Consider the following 21,176-nt stretch of genomic DNA (forward strand, 5'->3'; position numbering starts at 1 on the left):
AAAAATAGGGAAAGTCTATGTGTGTTTGGCAAGTTAAACTCTTGTAAAGATGAGAGATGATTGGGAGAAACACTGGTAACTGTACTGTCTTTATCGTTCTTGTGTAAGTCTCCCAGTTATTGTGTTGTAATAAATTACAAATTTGCAATGCAAGCTTACCTGAACTCTCTCACTGGAGTAGCTTGACAGCTGCAACAGCCTCAGTTGACAAGCAATAAGGGGGAAGGGACAAAACCTATTACAGTCTGTCACCTGATTGAGCAACAACACATCTGTAGTTGCAATTCTTTGGTGCAACGAAAGGAAATAATAGCAATAATATCATTTATATTCTAAAGTAGTACACGTGGCTAGGCCTGCCAAAGGCATTTGGTGAGTGGTGTGGCAGAGCCAGGCAGACAGCAAAACAAATAGAATATGTTACATGATTGTAGATTCATGGCAAAAAAAGGATGATAAGACAAAAAAAAAAAGAATGTGCACATTCGAATAGAAACAGCATGGCATCCAAGCGATAGTTATTACCATTATACTGTAGTTCAAAAAATTGAAAGTTAGTAAAACACTGAAATACAGCTATATTTCTTAAGCGAAATCATTAAGCAAAAATGTGCTGCTCTACAAGGTTTTTGGAATATTGGGAACAGTGCACATTAACTTGATATTAGTCCTCAGTGTCCCTCCTGTTGTGGCACTCCATAGTTAAGCAGCACTGGGGCCAGGGCTTGCTCCGTTACCAACGTTTGTCTAACGTCTCGTCTGAGAGAAAAGGGGTGTAACTAAGTGTCATGTTGTCAGTGCTGTCCTGTATGTTTCCAGCATGTACATCATACGGCGGCTGGATAAAAGTTTCTCTTCAGAAAAAGTAGGAGGTACCCCAGGCAACACGAGCAGTTTTGAATGACTGGAGAATTGTTTTTATTGAATTCGTATGTCCATATATTAGTCAGTGGAGCAGTGTGCCTCTAGCCGGAATATGTTCATTTGTGCATTGTTCTATCCACTAACAAAAATGAGTGAATATACAATTTCTTCAAAATAAAAGTGACTGTAGATGCACATTGCTGTTTCAAGTAAATTAGGCAGTACCAAAATTGAATCGATTGTGTTTTTATGTTGATTCACACCCAAAGTAATTTGATGTCCCAGCGAATGAAATGGCCCATGTAGTGTATGTAATTGCATGGATTAGAACCCTTCAAATGCAAATACACTTTAAGAATTTGTTTTGCCTCATTATGATAACATCGGCGAAGGCAATATAGACTTGCACCATGCACCTGCACAAATAAATTTGGCAGATGCCATTCACCTTAGGAATCGATGTTATGCAAAGCATGCAGAGGGAGGGTCACTGTGTGGCAATTTTTTATTGAGAAATAAGTTACAAAATGACGCTAAAGATATGTACAGATGTTTTACACACAAATACATGTTAAACAGTCACATGTTTACTGTTACGTAACAATGTCAACAGCAACATGGGTATCAGCTACACCAGAAGTGATAACCTGATAAGTATCTTTTGTGCCAACGAGGTAGGTGGCCCTGGACACTGCTTGATAAGTGAGCTTCAGCGGATAGCGCTTCAGTGCAACGGTTCTTCCGTTTGCCTTTGTAGGCATTCTTAGTGTGCCCATGATTCGGCGGCACAGTTGGACCAGCTCGTTAAGTGCAGAAAGTACGACATATTCTGCATGCTTGCTTTGTTGTCAGTTTTAATGGGCTATGAAAATAGTTTTTCATGTACAGAGGGGATCACTGTAAAAAAGAACACTTTCGTGTGCATAGTCCGCATTTCGCTTTCTGGCAAAAGCATAGTGGCTTATACTTGCATCAGACTACTTCTGGTTTACTGTTCTGACTTCTTTTGATAGACCAGTGCCGTGCACGAATAATTTTTCTACGTCTACCAGCAGTTATGGGGCTTCAATATTACAGGTGCCCATTACAATGTTCCCTTTGACACTTTGACAATAGACGGTACTGTACCTTGTTTGTGTTTGCAATGCATGTTACTAGTGTCATGGACCGGAATGATATTGAAAACTCTTTATTTTGGGCGGTGGGATCACTCTTAGTGCAACCAATGTAACATACACACGGCCCTACATGGTGCTTTAGCTCATCATTTAGCATGGTGAGTTTCTGTTTAACTAAACATTCTTTTTCCTAGGTTCACACTGTCTGTCATAATCATTGCTTTTGAACTACAATTTCACTGTTGCCTTGGTAAAGGATAAGCTCTTTGGTTATAATTCACAAGCAATGGGTGACTTGTAACGGTGATTCCTTACTTTTTTAAGCACTAGCCCTCTTTTTGGCCTTGCCCAACATGTTGGTCTATTGGTTACAGGGCTTGAGCGCTGACCCAAAGGCTGCAAGATCAAATCCTGGCCGCATGGCCACAGTGTCTATGAAGGCGAGAATGCTTGAGTAATATGTACTTGGATTCAGCTGCACGTTAAAGCGCCCAGGCGGTTGAAATTTCTGGAGCCCTCCACTTCAGCATCCTTCATAATTATATACGGTTTTGGGATGCTAAGTACTAACAATTATTATTCTTTTTGTCCTTGTGCATACTGAGTGAAACAACTGGGTGTCTGGCCATTATTGTGCTTACCTCAGGGTTTCTTAAATTGTTCAATGCAGTCGATGTAGAAGTATTTGTATATTTGCAGCTTGTTCACTTTGGATAGTTTTTCTTCTTATAAAAGAAAGAGAACTCGTGATGCTTTATTCCTCAGCTGCTTCTCAGTGCCATGTAAGATACCATCTATCCTTATTGATTCCACTGGCGTGTAAGCAAAGTGTACAATTGCATTTTTTTTAATATTACACTGTTCACACTGTTCAGTAAAGGTGTGATCATCCTAGGGTGCAGTACTGTCACCTAGGACCAGAATGAGCAAACAGATGCTTGTGCAGTAGTAGCCACACTAGGATCTAAGAAAGCTCTATTCCAGTCTTCATTGCAGGTGGGAGACAATTAGAGACATTCAAATCAAGATGAAGCTCCACATTCGCTTGTATTTGTGTGGTACAGTCAAACCGGATTATATAATGACCTCTGGTAGATTAAATGACCCTTTGCGTCGAACTACTTATGTGGATTCCTGGCTGTGTAGTGATGACTCGCCAGCCCGCCGTGCAGTGTCACCGTTCAATTGTATGGTCGCTTGTTAATACGATAGATGGGAAAGAGGGACAGCAATGTAAGAAATTGTAGTGCATAGAATTGTCTTTATGCACTGGTTGAAGTATCACAGGTGTGTTCTCTTCATAATGCACCACTTCATTATTGATGGAAACTAAAAAAAATAGACCTGTAAATTGTCTTGAAAAATATGTACCCGGTGCACCCATTCAGTTTCATGGCATCTATGGTTCATGTGCCCAGTATTATTTAGCCACGGCAGCTTTGTTTATTATAGTCCACTCACATATGGTGTGCTAAATGGGATAATTAATACTTGGCACATTGGTTTGGTTCACTGGGCATTCATATCCTTTATGCTTCTGCATCGCACTGCCTCAAGTGTTTTTAAATTCAATATTTCTTTCACAATTTCAAGTGCTGAGAGTAAAGCTGGCCTATGCGTAGAGCTTTTTTTTTCCAAAACTATAAATTGTTTCACCTTACGAATTACTGAAAGAATATTTGTGCAGGTATAGTAGTAATGGTATATAATGTATTTCTAACGACCAGGCCCAGTTCATGCCTATAGTGAAAGTATGTTTTAGCATACTGTGTTCTTCATAGTGATCTTAACAGTGTTCTGTGTGCTTTTTCAGATGTGTTTATCCCCTCTGTAAAGAAGCAAAGAAGTTTCATGCTTTGAATATTGACAACAATGCATTGCACCTGCACCTTCTTGGAAATCATTTGCCATTTAGCACATTTGCTGGAGCTTAATGCATTATGAACATGAGAATGTGACAGTGATGTGGCCATGTCTGTGGACAGCTCCTAAGGACCGTTTGCACTGAAATGAATGAAAATGACTATTCAGTTTCTGCTCTGTAATTCAACTAAAATTTGGAAACCTGTAATAATTTCATTGTGGTGTGAGCATGTGTGTAAGCTTTAGTGTAAAGAAGTTGTGCCTGCCTGGCAAAGCACAGGTCCAGGTGTTTACTAACACACATCTTTACCTACCTATATGCGCTATGATTAACAGTTTCGTGAATAAGTAACTGCAATTCCTAATACTTGCTGTTGGCATCTTGATATTTCACTGCAATATGTAAATAATAGTAATATAGTAGCAGTCTGGTGTTGCTTCATTATGCCTTTCCTCTGCAAAACCTTTGTGTATATCTTTGTATAGGCCTCAAAAAAGTATTGAAATAATATTGACAAACTTGATTTACTCCTTTCACAGTGCCACACGCTGAGTAATAACCACTTATGTTTGCTATAATGTTTCTCTATTCTCTTTTACCACCAAATGTCGCACCATTTTAATTAGATTGTTTGCTGATGACATCGTTCTGTATCGTGCCATCAGAAGTGATGAAGAGGACTAGCAATACCTATAATTTGACCTCGAATCCATCAATTTATGGTGGGCTAAACTCGTCTCCTTCACTAGAAATTCTTGCCACTTCCCTACCACATATACATCTAATCACACTCGTACAATGTCAGCCACAATATAAAGGTATCTGGACCTTCACCTCCGATCTGACTTTTCCTGGAACTGCCAGATCGATTACATTTTTGCAGCTGCTAAACCCTGCCTTGCAGTGCCTGCACATGCGTAAAAACTTTCGCGTGTTATCTTAACGTGCCCTAAAATTGAGTAGGTGTCTGCCATAAGGACCCAGAACCAGCATACACTCAAACCTCGTTATTTCATTGTTTCATCTTACATGAAACTAAGTTTTTTATATTAAAGAATTTATTATAAAAGTTCATTTTTAACACTACCTATTGCAAGACTGTTTTTATTTACTTTGTTATAACCAATTTTTTATTAAATCTGGGTTCAATATATCGAGGTTTGAGTGTATATAATCGATAACTTAATATCTCTCCAGATACCTGCTGCTCACTTCATTTTCTCTGACTACTCTCGTATCACTGTGTCACTGCCTTAAAAGCTCGTGCTGGTGTTGATAACCTTTCTCATCCCTGTAAACTTGCTCACTTATCTCTTTTGCATACATACTATCATCATACATTGCTTCATGATGACTTCTTTCAGTAACGCTTAGCCATGTTTCTATGCGGTGATTGTCCTCTCACTATTGCAAACTCATTTCCTGCCGTACTTTCACCCTTCGCTGATTCGTTCATTCCAAAAACCATCATTGAATGGAACCAGCTGCCTTGAAGTCTTCTAATAGAAAGAAACGTTTTAAAATTCAATGATAAAAGATAACCAAGTTCAGTGTTCTGGTGTCTTCTGAATAACCCATTTCATTTTTATTTTGGGCTCTATTATTATGTTATTATATTGTATTACATTATATTTTTAAATATTCTTTTAATCCTTCCGAAGTGTTCTGTTATTGTGTTGCCTTTTTGATTATGCTTAAGTAAGTGTTGTTTTGTTTGCAAATTTTTATGGTTGCTTTGCATCTATTACATTATATATAATTTTTCTCACACCCTTATGTAATACCCTCTCATTGAAAATCATTAGAAACTCCTTGAAGTAAGTAAATTCTCGCTTTGATAATTCATTTCTTTACCTTTTGTCGCAGGTTATGCCGAAAGAACATTTAGTGTGTCGACTTCAGTGCAATTTTTCGTCATATATCCTTGGCAGTTGATCATTTTGGCATTAAAAGGGGGCCTTCTAAGCATGAATCGATGTATAGTTATTGTTAAAATGGAGTGGGATTTGTTAACAATTATGATAAAATGGGATATGTTGTGGGAATGATGTGTGGTCATGTAAATGTGTGAAATACAGCGAATAGCTCACTTTGTATTTTGTGGTAAATTAAGCTTTCACTTGAGCAGGACAGAGACCTTAATGGGAAGTGTACGAACAGTACTAGTACACATGAAAAACCAATTTTTTATGCAAATCACATAAATATGTCATTAGTTGAAAATTGTGATGTCATTCGGTTCGTTGCTAACAATTTTTCTCCTTCTATCATAGTTTCCAGTTTCTTTTATACTTACCTCTTTCACTCATATTTTGTTTCTTATGCTTCATGTGTTGAAATAGGGTACGAATTCTGTTGCTATACAGCTATGTGTCAAAACAAGTGCAATAAATGTCTAATGTTTTGGATACAATTAAGACATTTGTTGGTTTAGGCATAGTATTGGAATTCCATCTAAATCAGGTCCATGTGCATTTGCAGGTATTTGCATGTATTATATTAGGTCGAGCATTCGCTTACAGATTGGAGGGAAATGTTGTAAAAGGTGTTGTCATTCCACAGTTACTTCTACACTAACTTATGGTTTAAAAAGGCAAAGGTAATCATGTACTGTATTTACAAGTGCAGCAACATTCTTTTATTACCTGGTGCTGTATTCCACTTGCAGACAATGTAGGTAACATGGTTTTCAATGCCCTTTCTGTTCTTTTTGCATGATCTCTTGTGCAGCATCCCATGAGCAGGACCATTCACTCATGTCCGTAGAAGGTGGACTCTACTCCTGTCGACAGTGCAGCTATGTTACCAAGAAGAGTGGACACATGCGAAGACACCTTTGCAAACACACCGGCGAGCGGCCCTTCCAGTGCCACTTGTGTCCAGCTGCATTCGTTCAAGGCAGTAATCTTAATAACCACATTCGTACACACACAGGAGAGCGTCCCTTTTCCTGTGACCAATGCAGTGCATCCTTCTCTCAGAAAGCGCACCTTGTGGACCATGTGCGCATCCACACAAGGGAGGGTCCCTTCTCCTGTGACCTCTGCAATGCATCCTTTTCACATAAACGGTACCTCGTGGGCCACATGTCCTGTCGTCATAAAAACAGGAAGCTGTGAAAAGTGAGTGGTTCATTGCCTTCTGTAAGGGGGGAGGCACATCCGGCTGAAGAGAGCTTGTTGATTAGAAGACACAGAGAAAGAGTAGTTTGAGTTTGGGGTTTGTAAGTTATCTTAGTTTGGCAAGTGATAACGGCATGCATACATGGGAGGAAAAAGGAGGGGTAGAAGAAAGTGCAAAGAAGAGGCCACCTCCATGAGAAGCAAGTATCCACACTATCGTGCACTTTTTCTAGGTAACAATTCCCTCATGAGAAAAACTGGTGAGCGGCCACATGCACTTGGTTTTGAACTTTGTGCCTCGTGGAAGGTGCGAGGAAAAAGGATTAGAGACCATAATTTTTTTAATTGCGTGTCTGATAATCTGCATATTCAGCTATGGTGGTGGTGTTTTTGTTTTTGTCCCCCTTAATTTGTTTCTCTTGATGTCAGAATATTGCATAATAATTAGAAACTACATGTAATGAAATATAAGGCACTTTATTTGTGAGCCTTCTCCCAAAATTGTTTTGAGAATCATTTGAATGTCTCGTAGCTTGAACCAGTCTGATAACAAGAATGTTTAGGTATCTTTGTTTTTATTTATTTCAGACATACTGCAAGCTAATTTTAGGTTTTGTCCGGAAGAAGCTACAATAAATGCAATTAAGCAAATAACAAAGAACCGATGCAAATACTAGTACAGATTTTATTAGTTGGGAATCTGGGGGTAAAGATTTACATTTATATATTTGAAACAATCATTCATACGTTTGAACACTTAAATATACATCACTCATACGGTCATATCATACTGAAAGGTATTAGTATCGAGGGCAGCCGCTGCAGAGGCTGGTGCTGCTGTCGTTGTGACATAGTAAACGACATCACGCGAGTGCAGCACACTCGCTTTCGACCCCGAGACAGCTCATTTTTAGGGGCGAATTTCCTTAAAGCGGCACCCGTTTGTCCCTCGTAGCAGCAGTAGTAGTCGTAGTGTGTAACCAGTCTTAAATTTTGACCTCAAAGGTGGTGCCGGTGGGAGATTTCTGCTGTGCATTGTTGAACAATAAGAAAATAGCAGCGTGCGTGTTAACTAAAAACCGAATTCTCCTGTCTTTCATTACCCCTTAGCAGCCATTGGCATGTACATTGATCACTATCTGACAAGAAAGGGTTGCTACGTTATACTCGCTGGATGTAACCTCCTTGGTTTTAGAAAGGTTTAGCGAGCGTCGGGCCTCAGTGCCATGAATACAGTGCACTAGTATATACCATGAACTTGAGGGGGTTAAAGGTGGGAAGTAGACACGAAGCGCAAGCCGTAAGAAAGTGTGTGTGTGCCTCCTCTCGTTTAGTCCTTGGAATGTCCGCTGGATGACGGTGCTTCTATATGAGGAATATATGATGAAAAGATGTGAGATGGTAATACTTGGAGTGTAAATAGGTGGACGAACGGACACACAGGCAGATGCATAGACGGACGAACGGATGGCTGCACGGACAGATGGACGCAAGAGCGGATGCATGGATGAACGCAGGGACGGACGCACAGATGGGCGTGTGGATGCACGAACAGACGCACGCACGGATGGGCAGATGGACGCATGGGCGGCCACACAGATGCATGCATGGACGGACGGATGCTTCGCCCCACTCTCCATCATTCACTCCGTGGATATGCTGCCATTTTTTTTTAACCTACATGTTTGTTGACCACTCAATACCGCTGCGTCGGATGCATTCGAGTGAGCCTAACATGATTTAGCCCTTTCAAAATGTCGCGGCAGTGATATATACTTGATTGATAAAACTGAAATTGCTGAAATGAATTGGCGTTCATCCTCAAGTGTGTAGCTCACTGAGCAACCACTTCTCTTTTTTTTCTTTTTTCGTCGTCCGCAAAAATTTTGTGTTCGAATTCGGTGTTTAGAAATGTTCGGTTTGTATGACAGTGTACTTCATGAATCTGTTACGCATAGGAGTTTATTACCTTTTTTCGCACTAGGCAGAAAAGAATGATTCCTGAAGCGTGAGATTGCAGCAACCATTCTGTTTGGCCCTTGTGTAGTTACACAAACTCATGGTGCAGTCTCTACTTCTTACCCTGGTGTGAGTTTCCCTGCATCCACAAAACATAGAAGCAGGGAGACGCATGTTCCATAAAACCGAGATTGGCATAGCAATCCTGCATTTATTATTGGTTGTGCAGCACGCACTTTTGCGAAAAAGATTTTGTGTGCTTTGTTGAGGCTAAAATCTTCTGTAAGTACGACATTGGAATTTCCAGGAATGTACACTTAGTAATTTCTTTTTCTGATTTACACCAGGCCGATAAGCTTTTTTCAGCTGTCTGTAGCAAAGCGCCGCAAGAATGATTTTGTCCTTGTGCAGTTTTGTTGCATTGCGTATTAGGGCTTCTCTCCTTCCGTTAGCAGCCTAGATGTGGTGAGCTACTGGTACACGAATTGGTTGATACCAGGGGCCAGCAATGTCACTGAAAATAAGATACGGTAATTGTAAATAATTGTCAAGCAAGTTAAGCGTGCAGTTATCGCAACGTTCTTGCATCATATCATATTAGTAAATACACGCCGCACAGAGAAGCTTGGTAGTGAAAGCGAGTATTAAGGAGTCAAAAATATATGCAGGTGAAGTTCCGTTTACTGAAATATAATTGTTAAGTATAATCGTCCGGCAATAAATCTGGTGAAAGTAGCAGGCTGCGCAAACCGCGGTTGTTGTGAACAATAATGTTATTGCAACAAAAGATCTCATGGAGCAGCTTATAAAATGTAATGTGAGCTTGATAAAACCAGTGTCAAAGCATCGTTCACTTTTGACCACTTCATGCCGTTCTGAAAATAAGGGCGAGGTGTCGCCGTGAATCGTGCCGCGCAGTCCACACAAATTGAAACGTTACCTGCCAGTCGTGCTCTTTCGGCGCAAAAGCAAGAGAGAAGTGCACGCTATCGCGCTCGCCTCAGTAAACGTAAACGTGCACAAAATGTGGGGTGCTTCAATTTACACATTACTCGATTAATTTCAAAACTCACCTTTTACCAAAGTACCTCTTAACGTTTGCCATCCATGCCGCCATGCGCATGCGCTTCGTCGAAAATGCATGATGTGGCGATGACGACAGGTTAAAAATATTTGTTGGCAAATACTTCAAATTGTTTTGCAGCTAATACAGTGCAAACAACCCTTGCAAAGCGAAAAATGCCACGGCTGAACAGCCTGAATTCTTGAAGTTGTCGAACACTTTGCACAGTCGGTACCGCTGCATAATGTCGTTTTATACATCTCAGGAAGATTCCTGCAAATGGTGCCGCAGTATGTCCTTAACTTTATGAAACATGTTATCATACCCATACATGTAAAGGCATTTCAAAAAAAAGAAAAATGTTGCACATCTTAAGAGTATTTTGTGAAACCTATGTAGATATTTTTCTTTTTGTACATGGCAGCAAGCTCTAATGGCCTTCCTGGCCACATTGCTATGGTAAAAAAAACATACCCAATATGAGACAGCCTCTGCAAATTGCTATTCAATTTGCTAATTTGGAAAGATAGTTTTCATTGCAAAGCCATTTTGTAATTTTGTTGAAGAAAGACACTCATGTGTTAATATACGCAAAAACACAGTCCAAACTCAGATATCCAATATCGTAGATCAAAAGTCAAATTGGAGATATATTTAATTTATCTATGCACCATCCTACCCCGCAAGACATTGTATTTAATAACATAATATATGCTTTTTCTCTCAGTAATGTAAAATAGCTGTACACTATAAGGTATGTAACCACTTTTTTTTGAAATCGTATTAGGTTTTGTTCCTTAGTTGTTTTGTTTGGCATAAGAAAGGCTATTTAAAAAATGCATTTCTAGTATGTTAGACTAGAAAAGTACAACTTTTTACAAATAAATTATGAAAATTACCCAAAATATGTCTATGTAACCATACATTAACCCTGTAAAGCCCAATGTATCATATTTGGTACACTGAATTTAATATCTCAATAAAGCTTCTATAGGTGTCATAAGCAGCTATTGCAGATATTTGACATATTATGAAAAAGCTACACTGGCTTACATAATGTATGATGGAATGGAATGGAAAAACTTTATTTGCAGTCCTGCAGGACGCGCGTAGCGGGTGTATCTTATGTAGAGACCGACAGGGAGTACCTGGCGGCCTCTTCGTAAGCCTGCTGGATGGCCCATTGCTGGTCGGCGAGAAGTGAGCTCCTGAGGGACCTCTCCCACTTGCTTGAGGTAGAGTCGGGAGGTATTGTTCTACACTCCCACAGCATGTGTGCGAGGGTTGCCGTGTGTCCTCACGAGTGGAACGTGTTGCTGAGGTATGCATCAGGATAATGAACGTGAAGCTTGGCAAGTTTTGGGTGTGTGTCTGTAATAGACGTAGGGTTAGCACCTGTGGTCTGTCAAGTTTTAGATGTGGGAGTAGAAAATGCGGTGTTCAAGACAAAACTACATTGTTATGTCGTTGTACGTATTGGGGGCATCCTGATTGCTCTCTAACTCAGCGAGATGGGGTTGCCCTGTGGCGGCACGGTCAGTAAGTGCGTGCCCTGAATCATGGGCGATCTAGTTGAGGTTGAATGGGGCACCTGGTTGAGATGGCGGGGAACCAGATGACAGTGTGGTGCTACAGGGCACTTGGGTCCACTCTGCGCAGGATACGCAACGCCTGGTCGGGGATGACTCCACGTTCAAAGGCTTTGATGGCGGGTCTGGAGTCGGTGTAGATGAGTTTCCGTTTGCTGTTGAGCATACCTATAGCTATAGCTACTTGCTCCACTACTTCGGGGTTTCGGGTGAGGATTATGGCAGAGTTAAGAATCTGCTGCGCGGATGATACCGCAACCGCTGTCAAGGCTCGATTGATGTGATAGGCAGCGGTGTCCACGAACGAGACGTTGCCCGCTTCTATGTCTATGCGCTAGACCAGTGATTGTCATAAGGTCAGCGATTTTACGGGGAATTAGAGTCAACTCTGAGGGATCCCTGGCCGTCGAGGAGAAGAAGCCGAGCTCGCGCAGAATATGGCGGCTCTCTTCGGTGGTGGTCAGTCAAGTCAATTGCACGTGTTGCTGAGCTTCGACCATCTCTTCTAGCGTGTTATGTATGCTTAGCTCGAGGAGTTTATGCGTTGGAGCGATGATAGAAAGGCCAAGGGCTCGTCTGACCACCTTGCGAATAAGCGCATTGAGTTGATCACGCTCAGCACGTAGCCATTTGTGTATAGCAGCAACGTAGGTAAAATGGCACAAAACAAACGCGTGTACAAGACGCAGCAGGTTGTCTTCTTTAGGCCATGGTGTCGATTGGCTACTCTGTGTACGAGTCGTATGGCATTCTTAGTCTTAGTTCTGAGCTTGTGTACTGTTTGGGTGGTGGTTCTGCGGACTCAATGATCATGCTGAGGACTTTGATGGTGTCTACTTTGGGAAATGTATGACCATCTCTGGTGTGGAGGGTGTTATTACTTTCCCCCGGAGGTTTGCACCCTTTGTGCTTGGCACCCCGGCGTTTGGGCAATTAATTATATCAACAGCTTCGACTTCGCGGGTTAGTACCTGAGACCGGTGTGGTCGAGATAGGAATCGGAAATGTGGATGGCCTCTTGCAGGGCAGACTCAATGAATAAGCCATCTGACCTTGTGGAGCACCATATGGTTACATCATTTGCATAGATGGTGTGGTTTAGCTCGTCAATTTTCGAAAGTTGTGCGAAAAGCCTGATCATCACAAGGTTGAAGAGGGTCGGCGAGAGGAGGGATCCCTGAGGAGTGCCTCGATGTCCGAGCTCTACTTCTTTCAACAATAGATCTCCCACGTGAAGGACTGCTCTGCGTCGAGTAAGAAACGAGCGGATAAAGTAGTCGAATCGATGCTTCAGACCGAGGGCTGCGATCGCTTTCAAGATTGACGAGTGCATTATGGTATTGAATGCCTTCTACAAATTGAGACTGAGTATTGCACGAGTGTCTCGATTGTTTCCGCCATCTAGAATTTTGTGCTTTAGGAGTAACATGGTATCCTGATTGGATAATTCTGATCGGAAGCCAATCATATGGTGCGGAAGGCAGTCGTTATCTTTGAGGTATCGACCAACCCTGTTGAGGGCGACGTGCTCAGCCACCTTGCCCACGCACGATGTGAGATGGGGCGTAGGTGATCTGGGCTCAGCGCCTTTCCAGGTTTGGGGAGGAGGACCGTGTGAGCTAGTTTTTAGGCATCGAGTATCTCACCCTTTTTCCATATTTCGTTGATAGTGTCGGTGAGGTAAGTGACAGAAGGATTGTCCAGGTTGCGTGGGAGCTTGTTGATGATGTCATCGGGGCCAGGGGCTGAGCGGCCATTGAGCTCATGGAGAGCTCGGCGCACATCTTCGGTAGAAAAGTCAGCATCTAAGTTGGTGTTGTTGCTACCAGAGTAATCGGGTGAGGGGTCAAAAGGCCCGTGAGAAGCGGGAGATATTTCTCCACAATGTTCTTGACAACATCCTCTGGTGATACTGTCCGTTTAGCTTGATGAAGTACCATCACGATCGAATGACGCTGATTCGTGCAGGTGTTCGTTTCATTGAGGAGTGAGTAAGTTTCACGTTTTTCCACTACGAACCTGACCATCAATCAAGTTACAAAGTTCATCCCACTGCTGTTCTGAAAAGATACGGCAGTGATCCATCATGATCTTGTTCAATTGAGATATGCCTTTGCGTAACCTCGATTGAAATACAATCTCCACTGGCCCGCTGGAAGGGCCAGTCTCTACTGGCCCTTCCATCAGGCCAGTGAAGACTGTTTGGCCTCGAGTAGGTAGGCAAGAGGACTGTCCATTTGTTCTGTTAGAAGGTCCGTACTGATAGTTTAGGTTGCCTTGTTGATGTCAGCTTTGAACTAGGCCGTCAAGGTCTCGAGGCTTGGTGTGGTATCGGGAGGAGGTCGTTGTGCGTGTGTCATATGAAGGAGGTCCCAGTCGACCCACGTGTACGACTTGGTCTTCCTGCTGACTGTGGGGAAGTGTACGGCCAATATGAAGTGGTCACTACCGAGATCTACCGCGAGGTTGGATCAGCGGGCGTCCGTGATATTCTTGACGAAGCAGAGATCCGGCGTAGTGTCTCTTTGTGTTGACATCCCGGTGCGAGTGGGGAAGTCCTTGTCCGTAATGAGAATAAGGTCCACGTCATTTGCACTTTTCCAAAGCTCGTTACCTTTGGATGTGTCGTACGTGTAGCCCAGGCGCTATGCGTGGCGTTAAAATCACCCGCAATCACTAGCGGGTTTGGACCCACAAGACAGACAACTTTCTAAAACAAGCGTTTGAACCTTAGTTTATAATGGCTTGGACTACTTTATACATTGAGGATGCACACACTTTGTTGTGATATGCTTCCAGGGAGAATTTCGATCATAACGTGTTTAATTTCGGGCACATTGAGGCTGTGCACTGTGCAGGTAATCTTGTTAGCGACCAGGGTGGTGGTACCACGTCCTCACGAGGGACGGGGCAACCACTGGTATCCGGAAAACCTGGCGGTTAGTACTACAGTCTTTTGTAACAGCATGATGTGAGGTTTCGCTTCGTGGCTACGGAGGTATTGCTACGGGAAGGCTTTCTTGTGGGTGAAGCTTCTGCAGTTCCATATCCAGATTCGCAACTCGTCATTTAGCCTGGCCATCTTGAAGCATGTAGGAGTCGGCCTGAGCACCCGGTGGGTGCAAAGGGCCGCGTGAAGTGGTGGACTGAGCACGGCTTTACGTTGCGACAGCGGCTTACCCGCAGCAACGGCAGGTGCGACGAAGTGATTGAGGTATTGCTCCACTTGGCCCAACCGATTATCATGGGCCGTAAGGGTAGACTGCACGAGAGCCATGCTTTTGCCAAGAAAGCGAAGGCTTTCCTTTATTGCCAATAGCGTGCTCTTAATGTCATCTAACTAAGCCTTTAAAGCTGGCTGATCAAGGGCGACCGCGCTTTTCTTGGGTGCGCTCTCCCTGTTGTCATTACCGGAGCTTACTGGTTGTGGCTTCGACGGGGTGATTACAATGTCATCGTTGTCGGGGGTGGGCATAGCAGTGCATGCGTTTCTTTCATTTTTCAGTTCGGCAATTGCGACCGTGAGTTTGCGTATTGTTTTTCTCATCTGCGCGTTTTCGTGTTTTAAAATAGCTATCTCAGAATTGGTGTTTGTATCATGCTCTGGGAGTGAACCTGACTCTACCTGTGATGTAGTGTTTCCTTTTCCCCGCTTGAGTGAGAGTTCCCCGCCTATTCTTGTTGGTGTTGCCTGGTGATGGTGGTCCTGATGGGCTCGGAAATCGTTGACGGGAGACCCCGGTGTGACTCGGGTGAGTCCTAGAACCGGCGTGAGGCCCTGAACCGGAGTGAAATCCGGAGCAGGACCCGGGCCGGGAACCTGGATGGGAACTGGAACGGGACCTGGAGTAGCCCCGCGGTATAGATCTCCTTGGGTTCCCAATTCGCGCGCTGTGGGAATGGGTCCGAGGGTGGCTCCGGGACCTCGATGCACGCATGGAGTGGTTTTTGGGACGAGTACAGTATAAGGACCGGGATTGGCTGCTGTCGGATCTGCCATCTGTAGAAAGCTTCGAGGCTTAGTCGTCGTCAGCGGTTGCATTGAACTCGTTCGTTGCTTCATGACGGTTGTTGTGTCGCGTCGAGTGTGCTCGCTCCCCTCATCGTCGTCATACCACGTATGGAATGTGGTAGCGTTCTTTACATTTCTTGTCGGCAGTGAGGTGGGCTAATCCGCAAAGCTTGCATGTTGGTGTTCAGCGGTGTTTCTTTACGGGGTTCGGCACACTGCAGCCTCGGCAAATTGCGTCTTCAGGGTTCGAGACGCTCGAACCCTGAAGCTCGATGGCCGAGCGGACTGCAGATGTAGCAAATATCTATCTGTCTACAGTATAGTGTACATTGAAGTAGCACCAATCCGTATCGCACGAAATCGGGCACGCAATGTCCATCGAAGGCCACGATCACTGCGGTGGTAGTTCCGATGCGCTGGGCAGCCAGGGCTAGTGAATTGAGGTCGTGTACAATCTTCACACCAATATCCGCCGAACCGTCTTGCACGGGAATCTCTCGAATGATGCCTTTGCATGTAGAATGTGGTGTTGCTTCGTAGGCACTAACTTCATAGGTCTTGTTAGCGATGCGGATTTCTTTAACGTGCACGTAGTGATTAGCATTTTCTCGCTTCGAAGTGCTTGCCACTAAGATATTCTGTTTAATATTGGGACAGAGCGTGTCTGCTTGCTGTTCTAATGGGCTGATACCTGCCGAAGTCGAAATGACTTCAGCGATTGTCGTTTGGCCAACCCTAGCAATGTTAAGACCCCCTCTGGGTCTAATGATGATGCGGATGATGTTCTGTGGTAGTTGAGGCATTCAGCTTGCTCGAATAATTTTGTTCTTCACATTTTCTCTGTTGCGGGGTTTGTTCTCATTGCGTTTCGAAGTGCTATATGACGGCGCACGTCTGGAGCCTTCGTTTTGGGCTAGCGCTCGGCGACACGAGGCAGTCTGCCAGCCTTGGTCTGGTGTGATTTCCTTCGGTTCAATGTCTTCGCCTGTCACTTGGTACTCCATTGCTCAGCGAGACAGTGCAGCTAGAGGACGCACAAGCAAGCGCGGGCCACATTAGAGCGAAGAAGGCACTCGCTAGCTGTCGGTGGGCGTGCGACAATGGAGGAGGCGCAATAAAATGCAAGAAACAAGCACTCACTGTGCCCAAATCGTGTCGGCAGAGTCCTTGTGTCTCCTGGAAGTCGTTGCACTAATATAGCGTTGACATCGCAAAGTAGCGTCGCGATAACGTTGAATAAGGCAGGAGCCATAGTGGAAGCTTTCGCGCACTTCCGCTTGTTCTTCTCTGTAATGTATTATAGTAATATGATTATTAACAATTATTACTAATTTACTTACACCTCAAACAAAACTTCATTCATATTTTTCTCAAAGTCAACTGTACAAGGAAAGTAAAATCAGTCAGCGTTTTCTCGCAATTTTTCTGATGACTTAACTGTTCGTGGACATTACAGGGTCAAGACTGTGCATAGAACTAGAATCTTTGCGCTGTCGTCGATATTGAACGTAATGTGGCCGAAAAACAATTTTTTTTATTTTCATACGACTGTCTTTCAATTGAAACCTTATACCATCAAAGGTTAATTGGCGATATTTAATTATCCTTGTTCATTACATAGATTGAGATTGACTGATATGTGGGGTTTAACGTCCCAAAAACACCATATGATTATGAGAGACGCTGTAGTGGAGGGCTCCGGAAATTTCGACCAGCTGAGGTTTTTTAACGTGAGCCCAAATCTGAGCACACGGGCCTACAGCATTTTCGCCTCCATCGAAAATGCACCCGCCGCAGCCAGGATTCGATCCTGGGACTTGTGCGATTACATATTTTACTGTTTGAGAAAGAAGCATTTGGAGTTCTGTTTAAAATTATTGAATCACTTGAAAGTCATGATTGTTTTACAGAATGAAAAACTACTAAAAATGAAGTTTTGGGAGAAACAAGAATGTATTTTCCAAACCTGCTTTATGCACCATTGGAAGGTTGCGGGATGCTAAAAGCAGCCAGACTTATAACTGGGTCCTTTCTTAGCTTTTGTTAGTTGGCTGTTCCTAGTTTTTTTCTAAGCTCCTAGTTTTTTTTATCTTGTTTTTTGTCAGCCATTGACTGGCAGCTGTCCTTCTTCAAGTGAGTTTAGTTCATGCTGACATAAGCTACTGTGCTGCAGTAGCCAGGATATTGACAGCTCACAGCCTGCCTCAAGATATCCATCATGTCACTATTTCCACTGCTAAACTGACATATACGATCCTACAGACAAAAAAACATTCCCCGGATAGCATGCACATATTTATAAACACGCTGCCAAAGCATACCATCGAAACACTCATTTGCATTTTGGGTTTTCCCGCTGACATGTTTCCTCAGAATATTCTGTCTAAACAGAGCTCTGGATATGCAGCCTTCTGTTTGTTTAGTATGTCTTGCTAAAGGCCCCCCCTCCCCCGTGAATTGTATTGTGCTGTGTCCAGAGCTTTGGCCTTTTTGCAGGCACAGCAATTTTCACACTTTGTGTTTTGGCCTTTGTTTCACTAGAAACTGCTGGCATACACTACTGGTATGCTAATAAACACCACAATCTCATTAATTCTTTGAAAAGAAATTGAGAAAAAATGCACCATCTAGAAATCATGCAATGTAAATTGACTAAAAGATTGTGTAGTTTCACTTGATCACGATATTGTGACTATTGGCTCTGGAGGAAAGCATAACAAACTAGGATGGATCGTTTAGGTGTAGCTATACTCACCCTTGATGATTCTCCTGATTTCTTTTCTATATATATTATAGTTTTTTTATACTGTGTTCTTTTGACTCATTTTGTATCATATACTTCATGGGTTCAAATGTCAAGTAATTCTTTTGCGGTACTGTTTTGTATTGATACTGTAAACACTTTACAATTAGCTCAGGATAGCATTTGTGAAAGGCTATGCTATCATGATGCTAATCAAGGTGCTGTTGCGGTATTAAACAAGATGCTGTGCAAAGCTCACTTCTTCGTTCGCTTTCGTGTCCGTGTTTACTTTGTACAGCACCTTGTTTAATAATTATTTCACCTCAGTTGTCATTTTGTTTTCCTCATGCCTTAGCTACCACTTGTGATACCCATACATCTCCTAACCTATTGATCATTTCTTCACATCACCTATGTTGCACTACCTCTAAGGTTGTCCCACCCGACTCAGTGAATATCTTATTAAAGAGTGTATTAATTACAAAATTCATCTACAGATTGATGGAAACTTGCGTGAGACTCGTACTGGGTCATTGAATTGTAAACACTTCTGTATGGCATTTCAGTTTACTCAAAGGTTATTGTGCACTTCACAAAAATGCAAGAATCGGTGTGCATTGCCTGATGCTGAAGTACAATTCCATGTAGTGACAGTTTTCATTTGTTCTTGTTCTACTTGTTACTTTGCAGGTGCCTTGTCTACAAAAAAACAATGTTGAGATGGACGAAAAAATAAAATATTTGAAAATGTCTTACAATTTATTAATAATTTTCTCGAGCATATTGCTGGAGCCTAGTGTTAAAGACATTGTTGTACGTACCCCATCGCAGCCTTTGTGTACTGGTGCAATATTTGCCATTTTTCAAGCATGTAGAACTTTTTTTTTTTTGCAGTGATGCACAATAGTGAAATAAATATACACAAAAACGGACCCGCATTTTTTACCATCACAATTTGTTATGCTCATGGAAGCGTTGGAAATGTTTTTCTTTCTTCTGTCTTCCAGTTTTCTTTTCAATTCAACTTCTTTCAATCACATTTTTTTTTTCATAACTCTATGTATTCAAGTGTCACACGATGCTTGCTATGTGCATCACCGATTGGGAACTTATGTGCAGCAAAAGTGTGATAATTAGCCTAATAGTCAGGTGCCTAATTTGTTGTCACTAATGAAGATAATTGTAGTTAATTATGTATTGTCTGTCTGAATCGCATCTTAGTCAGGCCTTTGTGTACTGGCAGCAGGCTTTCGCATGTAAGCATAGCATTGATGTAGAGAGCAATGGGAATTTGTGTAAGACGTTTAATCGATGGTCTGCTCACTGCACCCTGCTCTGCGCCGCTGCACTAACATGAGGATACACAGAGATTAGTTTTTACTTAAGTTAACTTTGCAGCAGTTCCTGATTGCTTGGTTTTTGTGGAGTCTGATTTTGTGCATAGAGCACAAGTGGTTTACGTGCCTTTATTTCTTTGTCTTTCTTGGTTCCCCATTCTAGGCATCATTAGAGCAGCATCGGTCAATCATGTTCATACAAGGGGGGCTGCATTTCTTCCATCAGTGCACATATGTTAGCAAGTACAAGACATGTGAAATCCCAGCTTTATTTCCTACCAGGCGTGCGTCCCTTTGAGTGCCACCTGTGTCCCGATGCAATCAATCGGCCGTGTGGTCTTATAAACCACTCTTGCACCCTCACAGGGGAGCATCTCTTTTTTTGTGTCCACTGCAGTACATCTTTTTTTGTGCAAACCTTACTAATTTGCAGGAGATCGCTGGGCTGGGCTTCCACCTAGGAGTTAACGGATAGACCGTGCCTCCCGGCAGCTTCCTTGGCCTGCTGGATCGCCTAGAGTTGATTGTCTAGGCCCGTACTGAGCATCACAGTCCACCAACGTGCCTGAAGGTCTTCATTGGAGGTTGCGACCTCAGAACTTCTGATTAATGCTCGACATTGCCATAAGATATGGTCAAGAGTGGCTCTGTTGGTACTGTGCTAAGGGATCCTGGAAACACATTTGAGCCTGCACAAGAAAGTAACCCTTTTCTATGATATTCATACATTGTACGCCAAGTGAGTCTTCATAGACAATGTGTGCTTGGAAAGATAAACACTCAAGTAAAAATGAGGGTGTGAATAAAATTTTTGCTGGCTAATCTTTTTTGTTTTTTGTTTTTTCATGGCACTCTAATGAAGACCAGTAGATAATGCCCACAATGGCAATACAAGATTGCAATAAAATGTTGAAAAAGGCAAGTTTCTTTTGTTTTGTTTATTATAATACCACCTCAATCAGTTTGAAAAGATAATGTCTTCGAAATGATTTAGAGACACTTGTAACATGGTGAACATGTTTCTGTGATTTTTTATCATGATTATTATTTTTACTGTTGCTGGAGATGTCTGTAACTTGTATGTAAAGCAGGCTTCTCCATGATGTGATGAAGTGTGAGGAGAAGTCGAATTGAACTATACAAATATGCGTGCTGGGATTATTGATCAGCTGCCAGCTCATAAAAAGGTCTGATATGTCGTTAAGCTAGCACACAAAAAAAAGCATTTCACATGTCATAACTACTAACACCGCTGACCAACACTCTTAGTTTTAAAATCCACATATATACTCGATAATGTGGATGGCAGAATCGCCACCGGAGTAACACTGGTGTTGGAGGTACGGGCGTATCATTGGAAGGCTGCAGGCTCAGTTCCTGCCAGTGGTGAGCTATCGTTTCATTCGCTTCGGTCTCTTCACATTTATATAATTAGTGCTTTCTTGTTGTAATAATGTCAAGCCTAACAATGAAAGACGAGCCTTTCCCTTTCTTTCGTTCATTGT

The 21,176-nt window shown here is 42.6% G+C and overlaps 1 protein-coding gene across 1 annotated transcript in view; it reads left to right on the forward strand.

Annotated features, from left to right (window-relative positions):
• Positions 1 to 20,593, forward strand: part of LOC142771706 (uncharacterized) — a 35,478-nt gene extending 14,885 nt beyond the window's left edge. Inside the window, exons 5-6 of the mRNA XM_075873528.1 lie at positions 6,577 to 6,968; positions 20,105 to 20,593. Coding sequence (XP_075729643.1) covers positions 6,577 to 6,965 — 389 coding nt within the window. The 3' untranslated portion in view covers positions 6,966 to 6,968; positions 20,105 to 20,593. The remainder of the gene's footprint in view (positions 1 to 6,576; positions 6,969 to 20,104) is intronic.
• Positions 20,594 to 21,176: the final 583 nt, after the last annotated feature.

The sequence above is a fragment of the Rhipicephalus microplus genome, chromosome 9 (genome assembly GCF_043290135.1).
Source record: "Rhipicephalus microplus isolate Deutch F79 chromosome 9, USDA_Rmic, whole genome shotgun sequence".
Lineage (NCBI taxonomy): Eukaryota > Metazoa > Arthropoda > Arachnida > Ixodida > Ixodidae > Rhipicephalus > Rhipicephalus microplus.